The sequence below is a fragment of the Engraulis encrasicolus genome, chromosome 9 (genome assembly GCF_034702125.1).
Source record: "Engraulis encrasicolus isolate BLACKSEA-1 chromosome 9, IST_EnEncr_1.0, whole genome shotgun sequence".
Lineage (NCBI taxonomy): Eukaryota > Metazoa > Chordata > Actinopteri > Clupeiformes > Engraulidae > Engraulis > Engraulis encrasicolus.
Genome location: NC_085865.1, coordinates 52750789 through 52769232, shown reverse-complemented (window position 1 = coordinate 52769232; position 18444 = coordinate 52750789). Strand labels below are relative to the sequence as shown.

The 18444-nt window shown below is 42.0% G+C and overlaps 1 protein-coding gene across 1 annotated transcript; it reads right to left on the bottom strand.

Annotated features, from left to right (window-relative positions):
• Window positions 1–742: 742 nt before the first annotated feature.
• Window positions 743–18397, bottom strand: pdha1b (pyruvate dehydrogenase E1 subunit alpha 1b). Its single transcript, XM_063207385.1, has 12 exons — window positions 18304–18397; window positions 17576–17596; window positions 13290–13358; window positions 12316–12489; window positions 8820–8946; window positions 7498–7589; window positions 5743–5835; window positions 4813–4968; window positions 3765–3836; window positions 3105–3172; window positions 2294–2402; window positions 743–1892 (listed from the first exon to the last, which is right to left on the bottom strand). The coding sequence occupies exons 1-12, from the start codon at window positions 18358–18360 to the stop codon at window positions 1728–1730; spliced, it is 1203 nt and encodes a 400-aa protein (XP_063063455.1). The 5' UTR covers window positions 18361–18397; the 3' UTR covers window positions 743–1727.
• Between the last annotated feature and the right edge of the window lie 47 nt (window positions 18398–18444).

Sequence of the window (18444 nt, the reverse complement as noted above, 5' to 3'; positions counted from 1 at the left end):
GATGAGGTCAAGGGGGCATTGGGAGCCTTATGAAGATGCCCAAGCGGCATTTAAAGGCTGAGAACGACTGCTAGCACAATAAATAAACTGGCTAATTTCATGGTGAATACAAGGGGTGGCAACCAGTGCTCAGGGGCGCTTATGTCCACACAAGCACAACACATCAACCTAACACACACGGTCAATGAAAGATGATATATTGCATGATCTGTTAAGATTGGTCATATTTTCACACATCTGGTCATTGCTACAAGTACTACAAAACTTAATGCTTGCCCTTATCAAGGTAGCGTTTCAGGTGAAGGTCGGCTTCCTGAATTCATCTCAGCAGTCATTTGTCGGCTCCTTTTTTCCTCTCCATACACTTTCATGACTCACAGTGAGTTTGGCTGTCTGACCAAACAACCGTGACGAACCACTTTCCAACAGCACAATAAATGTACTGGGTGCTTTCATGATGAATTTAGGGTGGCAACTACCGCCTCTGTTCAGTTATGCTGCTGCCCAAAACAAACAAAAAACACATCAAACTAACAGACATGTCAGTGTAAGATGACACACTGCAATCCACCAGAGCCAAAGCAGAAGAACACCATCACTTCCAGCCACTACTGCTCTGCATGAAATGGGTTAGTTGGCTGGCAATATTCACCTGGGGAAGGGGGGTGGGGGTGTATTGGCTCAGCTCAGTATAATTAGAGCGCAATTGGGGGGGGGGGGGGGTGTAACGCCATACAAAAAAAAAACGGGCTGTAACAACACTGTCAGCATTCAAGTAGATATTTCACCGTCTAATCTCCCAGTACAAAGTGCAATTTGTGCTAAAACACCTATATGTCATACCATAAGGACACACAGCAGATACTTTTAGGGTCCATTATAGTGCCACTGATGTATGGCCAGTTACACACACAGCACACTGGAATATACTATCATAAATAATAACCTGCAAAAGATATTTTCACAGGTTTGGTCCTTTCTTCTACAAAACTTTGTGCGCTTATCAAGGGAATGTAAAGCGGGTTACAAGTAAGGTGGGGCCCCATGCTCAAGGTCAAAGGTCATGTTTTAGTGGCATGGGGTCTAAGGTGTTTTAAGTAAAGACTTGGTTGCTGCTACTGTGGGTGTGGTAGTTGTGATGCCATGAAAGGACAGGACTCACCTGCATTTCATCTGGACGGGCGGGACTTTAGAGTCCAAGGTTTTTTGTTACGTTCTGTGTCAGCCACGATCTGACATGATAGAAACCTAATGTTTATCCTTGAGAACATGTTAAAGACAGATTAAACATTCTAAGATCAGTTTTTTAGTAGCACGGTTTTAGATGAGTTCCCATTTTTGTCTCTTCTCCTAGTTCTGTTCTTGTGTTGTAGTTATGGTTACGCTTTAGTGACATAACTGACAAATAACCTTAGAGTCTAGACCTCCCGCCCATTGGGTTCTAAATGCAGTGTTCGTTAGTGGAGCCCTGCCTGTTCCACTCGGGACTCACTAGTTCGACGCCCTTTCGTGACTTACCGCTTACGTCATACGACCCTAAACCTAACCCGAACCCTAACCTTAACCCTAAACCTAACCCTAACCCTAACCTTAACCCTAACCCTAACCTTAACCCTAAACCTAACCCTAACCTTAAATCGCTTGTTTGAAATGTTTGATTACCATGTGAAATCACGAGAGGGCGTCAAACTAGTGGGACCCGTTCCACTCTGCTCTTGGCGGCCATCTTAGCTGCGGGACTTGAGCTTCATCCAGGGGTTGGTTCCGCGCACCTCGATGGGCTCCTCGTTGGAGAAGATGTGGTTGCACAGCTCCTCCAATGGTGGCTCGGGGTCAGAGGTAGCGAACTGGGCCGCATCCTCAATCTGCTTGCGGATTTCCACGTCCATCTCCTGTACATAGCAGGGATGAGAGGAAACAGTTTTTAGTCAAAACTTGGTGGCCGTTGGGCCTACTATTTATTTAATACTATGTAATACCAGTGAAATACCATGTACCAACCCTAACCCTAACCCTAGATGTAAGTACAAAATTGGTACATGGTGTTACATTGGTATTACATGGTATTAAATATTGTTACCCTGATTATTACACTGTGCCTAATGTGGTAGATCCACTGTAATAGTGAACCATTAAAATAACATGTATTGTTTTAAGTACAATATCACCATTTGCCATAGTACTGTTGAGTATAATCTTATATATATTATTTTGGGAGTTTTAACTGGGATTTTGGGAGATTTTGGGATTTTTCTGTTGATACATCTTTCTGTTGATACATCTTCCCGCGCACCTTGAACTCCTCCACGCTGGCCATGTTGTTGCTGAGGAGGCGATCCTTCAGCATGGAGATGGGGTCACTCTTGCTGCGGACCTCCTGGATCTCCTCACGGGTGCGATAGCTACACAGCACATAGCACATAGCACAGTGTCAGCACGGTGAACAAGATATGTAAACAAAGTGCACAGCTGTGGTAGTGGGAGGGGGAGAAAAGCAGTGAGGCAGATGAAGTTTTTGGAGATGAAACAGCATGGTAGAGTCCAAGATGAAGGGAGGCACCTCTATGCTGTATAAAGCGCGAGGGGTAAAGGGTAGTAGGTCTATTTTTTAAAGGTGCACTGTGTAATATTTTAGTAGTTTATTTCCAGAATTCATGCTGCCCATTCACAAATGTTTCTTTTTTCATGAATACCTGCCACCACCATCAAATTGTAAGTACTCATCATTATGACTGGGAAAATATTATATTGTACATGAGAAGGGGTATCTTCTCCATGTCTGCCATTATGAATTTCCAGAAATAGACATTTTTAACCGCAAAACGTACTGTACTTTGGTCATTCTAGTAAATATTAGTTTATTACTTAGTAAATATTCATGAAAAGATGGAATTTGGCAATAGGCAGCACAGTTTCAATGAGCCACATAGTTGCATAACCTTCTCTGAACATATGAGGGATAAAGGAAAGTGTGTCTATTTCCTCAAGTCTTAAAGCATGACAGGAAAATGACAGCATGTCTAGTTCCTAAAAAGCATCCATTTTGTAAAGCGTGAGGGACACAAACCACAGGGGGGTGGAGTCTACTACTTCCTACTTCTCACCTGACCCCTGGGTCACTCATACTGTGTCCATGGTAACGATAAGTCTGTAGTTCCATGAGGATGGGACCCTGGAGTAGGAAGTACAGTATGCATGGGAATCACTGCAAGTCCCACAATGCAACAGTACACATGTGCTATACTGTGAAATGGAAAATGTAGTGAAACCAGTGCTGAGAAGATGTACAATCACACATTGGGATTATTTGTGAAAGCAAAGGAAATTCAATTCTTAACTTTATTTTGATCAAGTAAACACAAAGAGAACCCCTCTACAAAATACTAATATGCACCTGGTGGTGGTAGGATTTTTTGTGTGCAAAACATTTAGGCGCTGTTTACACACATCAGGATATTTTAAAATGCGGATTTTTTTTTTAACGATTTACATGTAAACAAGACTAGTGGATAAAAAGAAAAACAGGTTTTTGAAATGCACTTCCTAAAATGTTCTAAAGGCCAAAACCAATGCGTTTTCAAAATATCTACATAGATGTAAACAGCTTCTTAGTTGGAATTTAAAACGCTTTAACCAAACTCAAGGCTACTCTCAACTGTTCACACAAATTAACCAGGGACATTAATTGTAAACTTTTAGATTTTTAATTTCTTAAACCGCACACACACACATTGAAGTTGAAGCGAAAAGTCTACAACACTCACCTTTCCGGCTCTGCAGTGGTCAGCTGCAAACTTGGTTGCCTCTCTCACACACAGAACGTCCATGCCATCCACCTACGCACATGCACAGTCACAAACAGGAGTCATGCACTAGTCATCAGTGTGATTCATTCATGATACACTCACTCCATCTAGACTTCTCTGAGCTGGTGCTGGTGCTGGTTACTTTCTTTTCTTTGTGAATGACTATAGTGGCGGTGGTGACTTAGAAGGGATTAAATACATTGCAAGGACTAAATCAAATGATCCACACTCCCAGTAGTATTGTGCAATCACATTAATTGATGAACACTGTGAAATGACACTTGTTTTTCTTGAAAAAGGAAAGTCAGTCACACGGGCACACAGCATATTACACATCTCGGTGCACAGTGCACAAATGGTGAATTAAAACTGATTTTTTTAAAAACTATGCATAACTTCACTTAACCTCTGCATTCAAAACATTACATACGTGAGCAGACTGAATAAAGAAGTCAAGTCAGCCTTAGTATCTTGGGGTGCAATCGCTACTTGAAAAGTACCGGTAGGTAGCACTGCCAACTTTCTTGCTCAGGCCTGTCGTTAGTCGTGACATATAATGCGTCATCAGTGCCATCAGAGATATGTAGGCGGTTGAGCTTGGTTGGCCTTGATGGACTTGAAAAATATCTCGTGCACGGACGCCTCTGGAGGCTAGAGTTCTCTCCCTGTGTGACCAGGGTGTAGTTGCCCCTCTTGTAGCACTCTGTGCGTGGTGACAGTGTGGTGTATGGTAATGCAGTGTAATGTAATGTGTTGTAATGTACTGTTACCCGTAAGCCAGGGATGTAGTCGCCCCTCTTGTAGTACTCTGTGCTTGGTGTAAGTGTGGTGTATTGTAATGTGTTGTAATGTTGCTTGGTGTAAGTGTGGTGTATTGTAATGTGTTGTAATGTACTGTTACCCGTAAGCCAGGGATGTAGTCGCCCCTCTTGTAGTACTTGGTGCTTGGTATAAGTGTAGTGTATGGTAATGCAGTGTAATGTAATGTGTTGTAATGTACTGTTACCCGTAAGCCAGGGATATAGTCGCCCCTCTTGTAGTACTCGGTGCTGGCGGATGCGCGCTCCACAGAGGTGCCCATGCCGTACTGGTTGTTCTCACAGATGAAGATGCACGGCAGTTTCCACAGCGCCGCCATGTTGAAGGCCTCAAACACCTGACCCTGTCATGACCAAAACAAGGTAGTAATGAGGCAATAAAAACAATAATGATATTAAGATTAATAATAATCATAATAGTAAGATAATCACACTCCTAGTCATTATAAAACATGTGATGAGGATAACAGTAATAAAATAAATACTAATAGCATTACTAATAATTATGAACACATGAATAAAACATTTTCTTTTTTTTAACTGACCCTGTCATGAGGATAGTAATACTGTAATAGCAAGGTAAGACCATAATCACAAGGCATTTTTCTTGATGAATCAGGAATTGCAGGTTTTCCAACCTGAAAATTCCTGTGTAAAACTCCTATCACCATAGACTAGACAACTGAGACAAACAATACTGTGCTCTGTATGTTTTCTTGCTCTTTTGGTCTGTCATATCCCTGAATGATGTGGATGCCAGACTAAATCAGGAAAGTCAACCACCAGAGACAAAACGAGAGACTGTTGAATGATGAACACCCAACACACAACAATTTATTCATTTTTTCTACGGGAGCATACCAATGTTGTGTACTTTGTGTCTGTAGGTTGGTGGGTCAACAACAAGATTTTTTGGGGGCTCAGACTTAAAGTGGTACAACCACAGCTAATGCCCATAAATTAATCAGCAATTGGAAATTATGGTATGATAATGAATATGCTTCTGTGGCAAGGCACTAAAAACAAAAACAAAATGTATCCACACAATAGTGGCATTAGCCCTGACATGTGCTACTACTAAAACATCATTGACCCTTGTACACTTCAGAGGGACTCACCTGGTTGGCGGCTCCGTCTCCATAGAGAGAGACACACACCTGGTTGTTGCCCTGGTACTGGCATGCCAAGGCCACCCCCGCGCCCAGAGGAACCTGTTTTGCAGGTAAGGAGGAATAAATGGGGATGCTGTGGCACACTGCACTAGTACACCCTACCAAGAATGGTGATAGTCAGAGGTGTCCAAAGTAAAAGTAGAAGTAATAAAAAATAAAACCTGCCATATTTTCCTTTGTAACTTCACTGACAAACTGGTCTACAGTTACCATAGATTAGAGCAATGTACCTGATTATGCGCTGGTTGAATCAAATTTCTGGGTTTTCTCTAGGTTTTTAGCTTTTTTCAGTAACAACAATATCTAGCCCCCTCATTAGGTACAATGGACTAACTGGTGTAACCGTTATGTAATGTGCTAGTGTATTTACACCATACATTTACTTTTACTCCTGCCACCACTGGTAAATTGTACATTCCCATGGGGACCTGGGTTCGAATCCAACCTGGGTCATTTCCCAACTCTTCCTTTCCCTCTCGCCCTGTTGTTTCCTGTCCCAATGTTCACTTTCTTAGCACAATAAAGGCAAAAAGCCCAAAAATATACATACTTAAAAACAGATTTTTTTATTTTTGTTTAAAGCCCACGCTTGCCACCCAGACATGCTGTTACAGTCCCAACACTAATTAAACGGCTTGAAATGCCAAGGCGTGGGTGTGCAGGCCAAAATATCACAACAAATTACAGTGTGATTATAATGAGAAAACAACAGTCTCTAAAATAAGAAAAGGTGAGTCTTGAAGTGTAGCAGCTAGCTGGACATTGTGCTCATCGTTAATGATGCAAGTGTACCTAGACGGTACGTTCTGCAATCATATTTCAACTCTTTAACACTCTTTTAATTAATCTTACTCTGTAAGTGTTAAATCAACAATGCATCATTTAGGCCTCCTGCCGTGGCCAAACGGTTGGGCACAGGGTTACTACGCTGGCAACCTGGGTTCTATTCCGCCATGGGTCATTTGCCGATCCTTCCCCGTCTCTGCCTCCCCACTCATTTCCTGTCTCTCCTCCATTGTACTGTCAACAATGAAGGCACAAAAAGCCCTAAAAATATATATATTTTTTAAACCAATGCATCATTTACTGTGTAGACATTGTTAACGTACTGCACTGATGCCACTCCCAGGTTTAGACAATAGAAAACTTGCCATGTTCTCCTTCTAACACTGACAACTTCATGAGGTAGCTGATTTGAGTGCTCATTCCCCACAGCAAATTTTTGGCAGAGACACGGACCCTGTTATAAATCTGGTGTTACCAGAATGGTGGTCGGGTTGCCGCAATGGGGCATTTGCCGTCAGCACCCAAGAGCACTTGTAAAGACTTCTGTATTGACTTGGAACACTCATAGATAGCCTCTTAATGCAGATATGGAAGTCGACTCTTTGCTGAAAACACTCAATTGCACCATGAAAATATTGCTATAACAAGGCAGAGAGCTTTAAGCAACAGATTAAGATTATGTCATTATCATCATGGTGCAATTGAGTGTTTTCAGCAAAGAGTCGACTTCCATAACTGCATTAAGAGATTAAGATTAGGTCATTATCATTTTGGTGACCAGAAGGTTATAACAGAGGACAAATGGGGTCAGGCTAAGGGACTAAAATCCCAGTGGCTGGTTCCCACAGGCCTTACCAAAATGAAATGAAGTTGCTGCTCTTTTAATTAATTCTTTCCTCTGTGATTGTACCGTACCTGGGCTCCGACGATCCCATTGCCTCCATAGAAGTTCTTGGCGTACATGTGCATGGAACCCCCCTTGCCTTTAGCCACGCCCCCTCTACGCCCTGAGGAGCAAATACACATAACGTCTGAGTGAATTATCCTAAAAAAGGGTCAAATGTGGAAGTAAATAAAGCGAAAGCATATTTGGTATCATTTGACTCGTCATTTTCTGTAGATTAAGATGGTGTCTACAGTGCAGAGTGGTATAGAAAAAACATATAGGGCTTTGAACGGAGCATGGCACAATCATTTTTGTTTGTGTTGCAGAATTTCACTAATTCAAGGATTCAATGCACACTGTCTTTGCAATCCTAGTAGGAAGAGTGAATGTATATATAATTTGCGTATCCATAATTCACATTGTGTATTTCACTCTGAGAATTTTTCACGAAGACATTCTACTCTTTGCTGAATCTACTGGTCTGCCAATGGTAAGCCCTTAGCATTATTTTAGCTACTGAATTCCCTCCGACGTTTGCAAACTAACTGGAGCTTAAACAAAACATTCTTCACAAATTCTGCACATTGTTTATCTCGATGCATGCCATGCAGAGAGCTTGTGAGTGATGGCATGAGCAGTCACATCAACATTTGGGTCGGATTTTTTCACTGTCTATTGCTTAGTGGAACAATCTGACCCAAATTTTGAAGCTGCGGTAAACTTGCAATATGTTCAGCCGAAGAGCCGTGAACAGACCAGTGCATGAGAGAGGGAGAAGGGGGCGAGTGAGAGAGAGACGAGAGGATGGAGCAAAGCCACAGATCTACAAAGAAAACAGAGCAATCCACAGACCTAGGTCACCTGTGGCTATGTCAGTGAATTGTTCTATTTTCTCTGTACCTGTGGCTTCGCCCCATCCTCTCGTCTCTCTCAGCTCTCTTTCGCTCACCCTCTCCTTGCTCTCCCTTGCACTGGTGTCCATGGCTCTTCAGCTGAACATACTGCAACTTAACCGCAGCTTCAACATTTGGATTGTTAGATAGTCAGATAGTCTGTTTTTTGTTTGTGTGTGTGTGTGTGTGTGTGTGTGTGTGTGTGTGTGTGTGTGTGTGTGTGTGTGTGTGTGTGTGTGTGTGTGTGTGTGTGTGTGTGTGTGTGTGAGTATGCGTGCCTCCGTGACTGTGTGTGTGTGTGTCTGTGTGTGCGTGTGTGTGTATGTGCTACCACGTCAATGAAAGTGCACAATTTGTGACAAAGAAAGAAAAACTACTACTATAATAATTACTTACTACTACTACTACTGCTGCTGCTACTTCTATATCTACTACATGTCCTGTTGTCCCAAACACACCTGTGAGTTCGGCCAGGATCTCCTTGACGGGGATGCCCCTGGTCAGGGTGTATCCATGGGCACGGTAGGCAGTGATCAGGTGGTCCTCTGGGGTGACGCCACCCTCGATGCCCACAGCACACGCTTCCTGTTTACATGACGCAAGACACAAGACACATAAGACACAGACACAGACACACACAGACACAGACACACACACACACACACACACACACACACACACACACACACACACACACACACACACACACACACACACACACACACACACACACACACACACACAGACACGCACACACACACACACACACACACACACACACACACACACACACACACACACACACACACACACACACACACAGAAACACACACAGAAACGCACACAGAAACACACACACACACACAGTATGATCCAAGACTTTTATGTATTATGGCTTCGGTGTGATGTGAAAGTACACACTATGCACTTAATGCACTACACACTATGCACTGTACAATTAAACGAAACTATTCATGATGCATCTTTTCTTGCACAGACATGGTTCCACATTCCTCCATCTCCAGTGTGTCATATGCAATGCATACTGTCTTACATGTTATTACAGTGCCATGAGAAAGTTTGGGCACCCTTTTGGAAAATCATTACATCGGTTTATTTCTCGTTGAGCTTTTAAAGTAGCAACTTCCTTTTAACATTTGTTATACCATAGGGAAAGAGAAACATTTCAGCAGTGGAAGAATTTTCATAGGTGTTATAGAAAGAATTGTATGTGGATTTAAACAAAAATATGCGTGTGCATAAATATGGGCACCCCAAAGAAGGTATACCTTTAATATGAAGTAGAGCTCACCTTTGCTGATCTAATGGCCTTTGGATACTTGCTATACAAGAAGACAAGTTCCAACTGCCTGGTGCTACTGAATAGTTGCCAATTATTCTATCCAGAACCCCTCTAATTCAGTCAGGTTACTCATCTGTCTTCTTTAGACATCCTGGTTCAAATAAATTCATTCTTTTTCAATGATGGTGGTATCTCAAGATTGGTATGACCATTTCAAGACATTGTACTTGTTGTTTTGCATTAACTCATTGTTGAATTTTGATCAGTGCAGTGCAAACACTGTCCTGTTGGAAAGTCCAAACTCTGCTCAGCTCTTGAACACTTGAACATTCTTTTGAAAAATATGCTATTTGAAAAGAATTAGTGAGGCCCTTAACTGTAATAAGTTTTACAGTGTGTATACTATCCACGCAGACCTATAGTAGGGTGTGTTTTAGACCAGAGGTCATAAAATGTATGGGTGATTTTTTTGCCATGTCCACCTCCCATTGTTAAGGTCAAATAACTCTAGCTCAGTCTCATCTGACCACACTATGATTTCCCAAAATGATTTTAGCTTGTCCAGATAAGCTTTCTGCACAAGTTTAACAACTTATTTCTGATGGATACACAGGAAAGCCTTTTTATTCGTCACCCATCCAATGAGCTTTTGCCTTGTGAAAAGTATACGTGGATCGACCCATGTCTAAGTCTGCACTATCAGCAGCTATGGTCTTGTAATTCTATGGAGGTGTTCTGTAGTGTGCCTGTTACCATTCTTACCATCATTTAGCCATGCCCCTTTAACTATTTTTCAACAAACTACAGTTTGTTCAGAGCCCACCATATTCCACTCTCCAAGACAGAACTTAGGACAAGCCTCATCTGCTATTTTGTATGATAAATTACATTTTAATGACCAATCATGTCTGTCTTGGTGACTGAAGGGATTCCAAAGTCATTAAAACCCATTTGTGCTGCAAAGGTGAGCTCTACTTCATATTAATGGTATACCTTCTTTGGGGTGCCCATATTTATGCACACGCCTATTTTTGTTTAAATCCACATAAAATTATTTCTGTAACATCTATGAAAATTCTTCCACTGCTGAAATGTTTCTCTTTCCCTACAGTTTAACATATGTTAAAATGAAGTTGCTACTCTAAAAGCTCAACGAGAAATAAACCGATGTAATGATTTTCCAAAAGGGTGCCCAAACTTTCTCATGGTACTGTACATATCATGTCATATGTCATAGGGGCCGTGGTGGCTCAGGAGGCAGCAGAGCCTGATCGCCAACCAGAAGTTTGCAAGTGTAAGCCCCACTCTGCCTAACCCCATTGATGTAGCCACAAATGTACAAAGTGCTCCTGGTGGCAGAGTGGTACCCTGCATGGCAGCCACTGCCACTGGAGTGTGTATGAGAGTGTGTATACAATGCAAATCGCTTTCAGGTCTCGAAGGAGGAATGCAATCGATTTCCCATTTACCATTCATTACAAGTTAATGTAAAGAAATGGTTATGTGTGTTAGATTTAATCTTTAAAATATGTGAAATTAATAGCATCAATAGCATTAATACCATCTGGCAGATGTTTTTAGTGATGGCAGTGGTGTAAGACTGAACACAAGCACAAAGTCACCAGTCTGGTAGCATGATTTGTTTGGACATTAAGCATATACAGTTGCGTCTTTTAACACAGATCAGTGTAGTTTCGATATGGACGTGAACAATCCAACCATTTACACTGAAGAGATACCATTTCAAAGCATGGAAAATAAGTTATCCATGACAGGAAGAAAGGAAAGAAAGCCAAAGGCTGAAATGGGCATACAAACTGACAAAGTGTTTGAGAGAGCAGAATGGTGACACAAATATGCACAGACTTGTCCTGTACACAGTGCTCCACCCATGTAGAGGACCCTCCCCGACAAAAGTAAACAGGCAGGAAAAAGATCAAGGAGTGGTACACAATTACCCCTTAGGGCTGTGTACACATCGTCCCTACACACACAGTGAAGGCAGCTACAATCTCGTTGGGATGCCAGGGAGCCAGGATGTGTGTAAAAGGACTCCACACTCTACTGGACATGCCTACTCTGTAAATACGACCACTATGTTTTTGCCATAGCCCCATAATGCACTAGTGGAACGCTCTGTAATAGTCATTGAAAAGTTTACTACCATAGTACTACACTACTATGACACAACACAGAGCCTTTAGTAATGCACTATGACTTGGTCATTGCCATTCTGGTAACAGCAAATTTATAACACTGTGTCTTAACGGGTTAATAAAACAGAAAAAAGGCACTGCTGATTTTAGCGGGCTGTGTGTGTAACCCAATTGGACTGAGAAATCACCCAGGTTGGACTCGAACCCGGGTCCCTATGGGCATGCAAGCCCAAATACAAAGACAGGTGCCTCAGTGCACCAGCGCTGATTGGGCATTCCTAGTGTTAGTAAATCGGGCGTTAACAGCATTCCAAACGAAGATTCTATGTACGTCTAAGTTAGATGCTTCTGACAGAGAATCTGGAGCTGTTGGGGTAGGAAGAGTACAGGAAGAGTCCATCTTTTTACTATCTCTGGCTGGGGTGTCAGTATGATTACGTTTCATTATATTTCATTCCTGTATATACGTATCTCGCCTCGCATCTTTGGTCTCACCTGTCCATCGTACAGGTGGCAGAAGCCGCGTATGATCTTCTGCTTGTAGAGCTGGTCTGCCTTCAGCTCCATGCGCCGCATGGTCTGCATGCTACGGTAGTACTTCAGGCCCTGCTCACGCGTCATCACCGACTGCTGAGGAGGACCATGATCCAGACGGTGGAGATCACATTTCTAACAGAGAGAGAGAGAGAGAGAGAGAGAGAGAGAGAGAGAGAGAGAGAGAGAGAGAGAGAGAGAGCAGAACAGTGCAAAACACATCAATAAATAATCATAAGGGCAAGCAGCCTGAAGTTTGAAATGAAATCACCACTATGCCCTGAAATAAATGACCTGACATAGGCTAGCATGTTAAGCCTTACTTAGATACACAAATAACTTACATGGTGGGAAATCGATGGCTGTAATCTTGTTACTGTACTGGTTGGCATTGCCATACTGTATGTGTGCACAGAGGGCTTTATTGCATTCAAAACTGAACATTTTGTTTTATTCCGTCAGCCATAATATCCCTATGTCCTATTTTCAACAGATGCATACAGTACCCTACTGTCCTTGTGAATATATGTTGGTGTGTACGATACATATATGAGTCAATGATGGGTTTTTTTTGGGTTCAGACGTTAGATGGTAGAACCATAGCTAATGCCCATAAATTAAGTAAGGGATAATTGACCACACAGTGTGCGTATAACAGGAAAAATAATGCACACCTAGGTAGTGATGAGGCCACGACACGAAGCGGACAAAAAAACTTTTTTTTCATCCATACAATAGTGGCGTTAGCTGAAGTGGCACCACCCAGACATGTGCTACTACGAAAACATCATTGACCCACATAATACATACTCAGTTGTTTGGTAGGTCAGTGCTTTATCAGAATACACCATGAAGAAACAATGCTAATGTGGTTCAAGTTATAATTAGTGCAGTTCACTGCACTTTGGAACAGGCCATCAATCATCCGCCATTACCTTTATGTCAAAGGTGGCCTGTGGTGTGAAGTCAGCATAGGAGCGCGTAGACACAACCGCCTTCGCACCCTGAAATAGGAATAAAAGTTTATTTAAAAATTAAAATAAAAAATAATATTATTAATATAAATATGATATAAAAGACATAACTATGGATATGGATATAAATATGAAAGGATTATAAAACACTAATAGTTCAGGAATATGTTCAGACATTGTCGCAATTTTTTTATGAATGGCAAATATATGCAGTGACAACAAATCACACAAGAAGTAACGAAACAGACAGGGAATATAATAGGGTCATTTCACGTGAAATCAGACACTTTGGGACCCGGCCGACACAGATTTCAATCATACTTGGTGTGCCTGTTTAGTACCAAGGTAGCACCCCAGAACTGCATTTGTGTGAATCTGACACCAATATTAAGGGAGAAATAGACTAGCAAAGGTTTACATATGAGGGTAGGACACTATTGCCTGGTTAACACCAGACCTAATCACAAGTGAGATTGTGTCTTTCAGATCGAAACGATTGTGTAGAACTAAAGGCAGTATGGGAGTTCTCAGGCTAAGGACACTATACATTTAGCCTTGATTATATCAGTCAGTGTAAGTCACAAAAAGATGTCTGTGGTGATATTTGAAAGCTCTTTTCTGGCTCTACAAATCACACAAACTGCATGGAATACAACAACCCTCAGAATATGTTGTTCAAAAAAAGGTTGAGAAACACTGCTGCACATGGGAGCCGCTAGGGGGGGAAGTGATACAGATTCTAAGGGCCCAAGCACTGATATGGGGCCCTCAAGGGAGCCCAAGCACTGAGAAGGGCCCTTAAGGGGGTCCAAAATTCGAATCTTTCATGGGGCCCAGCATTTCTGGCAGCGCCCCTGCTGCTGCACATGATCCCTTTAAAGCCCCTCAGTGGTGATGGTTTTATTAAAACTTTTTTGATTGCCATTTAACAGTTGCCTGTACATAACGATTAAGTGTCAAGCGGCCATTTAAAAAGGAATTAAATGGCAAGCGGCCGCTAAAGTGCAAGATGAATCAAAGTCAAAGACTAATGAGACTTAGTAAAAGTCAATGATAAATGAAAGTATAATCCCAAGAACTGTAAACTGAACACCAGTCTCATCATTTCAAAAGCTCTAGACTAGACTTCCTTCGAAAGGGTCAGTTAAGCAGGCATGATTCACTACAATTGAAAGTGCGCTCACCATTCTGGTCTGGTATGACAGCACCACCAGCCAAGATAAGTAACAGCTGTAGAAGGTGGCACGTAGGGCCTATAAAATCATTGACCACAGCCTTCCCATCTTAGCCTCACATTAAAACACCAGAATTACTAGGAAAGCCAAGAACATAACCTCTGACCCCATTCACCTATCACCATCTATTCATACTCCAACCATCACAGAGAAGGTACCGCGGCAGCATCCCATGCAATACCACACGGTTTAGGGACGGTACCTATCCACAAGCCTCTGCCACTTGAATATGCACTAGCACATTACAGTTACTCCTCTACCTGGCCTTCCTACTTACATATATTGCACAATACAAGTACACAATAAAACTGCAGCCGTTTTCTGTACAACTAATGCACTTTTCAATGTTTTTTTATCTTGTCATTCTCCGTTATTTTTGTGCCCCTTGGTTTTCTGACATGTCCCCCCTTGGTTTTTTGTCTGGTTGAATTGTTGAATTGGTGGCCACACCTTGCCACAATGCATTCCTTACAACTTTATTTATATACTGTTCAAATGGCTAAATGAACTTGAAACATGAAAGACACTATTCGATGACAACAACTATACCTTTTGGGAAAAGTCTGATTTTCTGAGATGTAACAATTGTGGAATATACGCCATAATATAGTAGTAACAATAATATTATAAAACAACAATACATGTGGTTCCATAGTCTCTAGGCTCACACATACTCCGCGGAAAACTCACTGGACTATCCTGCCTGTGAAGATTCTCAGACACCCAGGTCATCTTAGTCTGAACAGTTTAGTTTTAGGCAACTGGACTTGTTTTTTCCTAGCTTGAGGACATTTCAGAATCTGAAAAAAAATCGTATAACTCCAAAAAAACTTCCTAAAGCTTAAGTCCAGTTGACTAAACAAAACCAGTTGAGAAATGTTCACCATCATATCCAACTTATGTCTCATCTACATCCTCTGGGACTGAGTGAGTCAGTGGGGTGTTGGGATGGAGAGGATGGCTGGTGCTGGTGAGGTGCTGGTGAGGTGCTGAGGTGCTGGTGAGGTCTGCATACTCAGTAGCTGGAGAATAGCTATCTGCTTGGACGAAAGGAGCCCGCACCAGCCCATTGAGGCTCATGTAGACTACTGTATGGTAGGTGGCCAACCACCAATCCAATATGATACCACCAGCCCAGCTAACCAGGGGAGAGGAGAACACTGGAAAGGACCTAGAATATCAATGAAGAAATCAGCCACCACGCATCCCAAGTCTCCCAGAGACACAGACAATGTCTGCAGTTTCAAAGTGGCTTCCTGATGCAAGTAAATTAAGTATTTTAAAACCTAAGAATGAAAAAGCAGACGAAATAGGGTTGCAAGTACAGAGATTGAAAAAAAGCATGTTGATGTGGTATTCATTATGTACCACATATTCAGTCCACTCCAATAAAAGTTATGATTTCAGGTCAAGCAACAGGTGAGTGACCTTCCTGAAATCTTAGCAATAAAAGCCAGGGAAACTCCCATTGTCATTGTGACACAGCGCTCCACAGCACACAGTGCTCACTGCACACAACGAAAGCGCATTTATGCCTCACCCCTGCGCCAACATAGCAGGGTGGCAGGACGGTACCATGCTCTGGGTACCTCATTCATGGAGGAGGATGGGGGAGAGCACTGGTTAATTACTCCCCCCACCAATCTGGTGGGTCGGGAGTCAAACTGGCAACCCTTGGGCTACAAGTCTGACACCCTAACTGCTTACTCATGACTGCCCTACCGTAGGTTGCCGTAGCAGGTTGTGATCTCTACTAATAGACACAGCATCACCAATTCAGGTAAGTACAGGCATTTTTGCACGTCCCTCTCTATTGTGGGCCAATCAAAGGAATTCCAAAAATAACCTCAATGGCATCGACCCCTGAGGACGGTCAGACCACCAGGAAATGCCCTGTATGCCAGATTACCCATCCAGGCCTGAATTCAAGCAATGTCAGAGGTAACCAGTGTAGAAAGGAACTCTGTAGATGTGCGGCTATCTTCAGAAAACACATACACCACCAAACAGCTATCGGCTATGTTGCTTATAACTTATTGTTGTTGTAGTTATTGTTGTTAAGTCCAGGAAGGACCTAAGTTCTTTCAGTCCATGGAGGTTTTCTAAGAAGGCGGTTAGCATCTCCCAAAAACTCTTAAGTAGTACTTAACCCAAAGAAGTAGTACTTAAGTGTGAGGTGCCTTCTAGGAAACATATCAGAGATCGGTCTCACATCATCACTAAAAGTTTAAAGGTGCACTGTGTAAGATTGTGGCCAGAGCAGATATTGCAACTATGCTGCTCATTGAAACTGTGCTGCCTATTGCCAAATTTGATCTTTTCATGAATATTGATCAATAATAAACCAATATTCACCAGTATGACCAAAGGACGGTACGTTTTTCAGCTAAAATTTCCCATTTCTGGAAATTCAAAATGGCAGACCATGGAGAAGATCCCCTTTCAATGTAAAATGCAATTTTCCCTGTCATAATGAATACTTAATGGTGGTGGTAAGTATTTGTTAAAAAGGTAACATTTGTGAATGGGCAGCCTGAATTCTGGAGATGAACTACTAAACATATTACACTGTGCACCTTTAAGTTACACACTAGTTTACCTCGCACATGCACTTTGTGCAAGCATTTTATTTGCATGTGTGAGAAAAAAAAACATTGTAAGTAGGCCAATTAAGGGGGCAGTTCGGGTTGTTGACCTGGAGGCAGTGGTAAATAAGCAAATAAACGAGCCCCAAGTTATCATTTTCTCCAGATAATAATGCATACAGGGGGCTATCTATTTGTAGGTTTACCACTATCTGTAGGTTAACTGAGCCAGGTTTCTCACAAAACCATGTTCTTGGAATAGCCCCAATATCTGCAGTTTCAAAGTGGCGACACCAATCTGTTTCTAATTTTTGTTGTGCTTTGACATTTGGGGACAAGGTGATACTAATCACTGATACAGACCACACACAACTCATTGAAACATAGTGCAGATCCTCACACAAGCTGAGAAGCATGCACTTCTTACCTCTGACACTGTTTGGGCACCCTACCAGAAGGGGAAAAAAGATATGCCTTTAAAAAATACACAACTGATTGCCAAGTATAGTACATCCTTATGAAGTGAAATGGGTTAACAGAGTGTAGCCTAATTCATTTTGTGTTTTCAAGGAGAACTCCACAGTGAATGGCACAGGAGACTCATTCACAGATTGCACAGGGGGAGTTGGCACTCTGACAATCAGGATTATCCCTGAAAATAGAAACGCGCCTGTTATCCACAGACGTCTTGAACAGAACTGTCTTTCCAATGACTTAGATCAGCGAGTTCGACTAATGAAATGCGTTGATAAAAAAGTTTACTTTAAAAAGTTATTTTTAAATGACCTTAAATGACATTATTATTAAATGACGCACAATTTGGCATTGTAGCTTGGACGCGCGATTCTAGTTATCCAGGTGAATACGCACAGCGTTAGCGCACAATTATCACCAACAGCCGGACAACAACTCATAACTGAACGATGAGTAATGATACTATTAATGGAAATCACAATCCCAGATTGTTGTCTTCATCTGTTCGCATGATTAACTATCTGTACTGTGCGTATTGGACGCACCTCCGATGGATATCTTGGCAACCACAGGGTTGTGCCAGGCCTTTTTGACAGGTCATCATTCAAAATAAACATCATTGGCCATAGTATAGACTACACTATACACTGTAAATGATGAATGAGCATGAAATGCACCTACATTTTTGCTGGCGGCTCCTTTAAACGCGTTTGAAATAAGGGTCAACATATTCAGCATACCACTGACAAGACAAGCTAGCCGGTCCCGTTAGACGCATGAGAAGATGGCTACAATGACACAGTACAGTCGGAACTGTTTCCG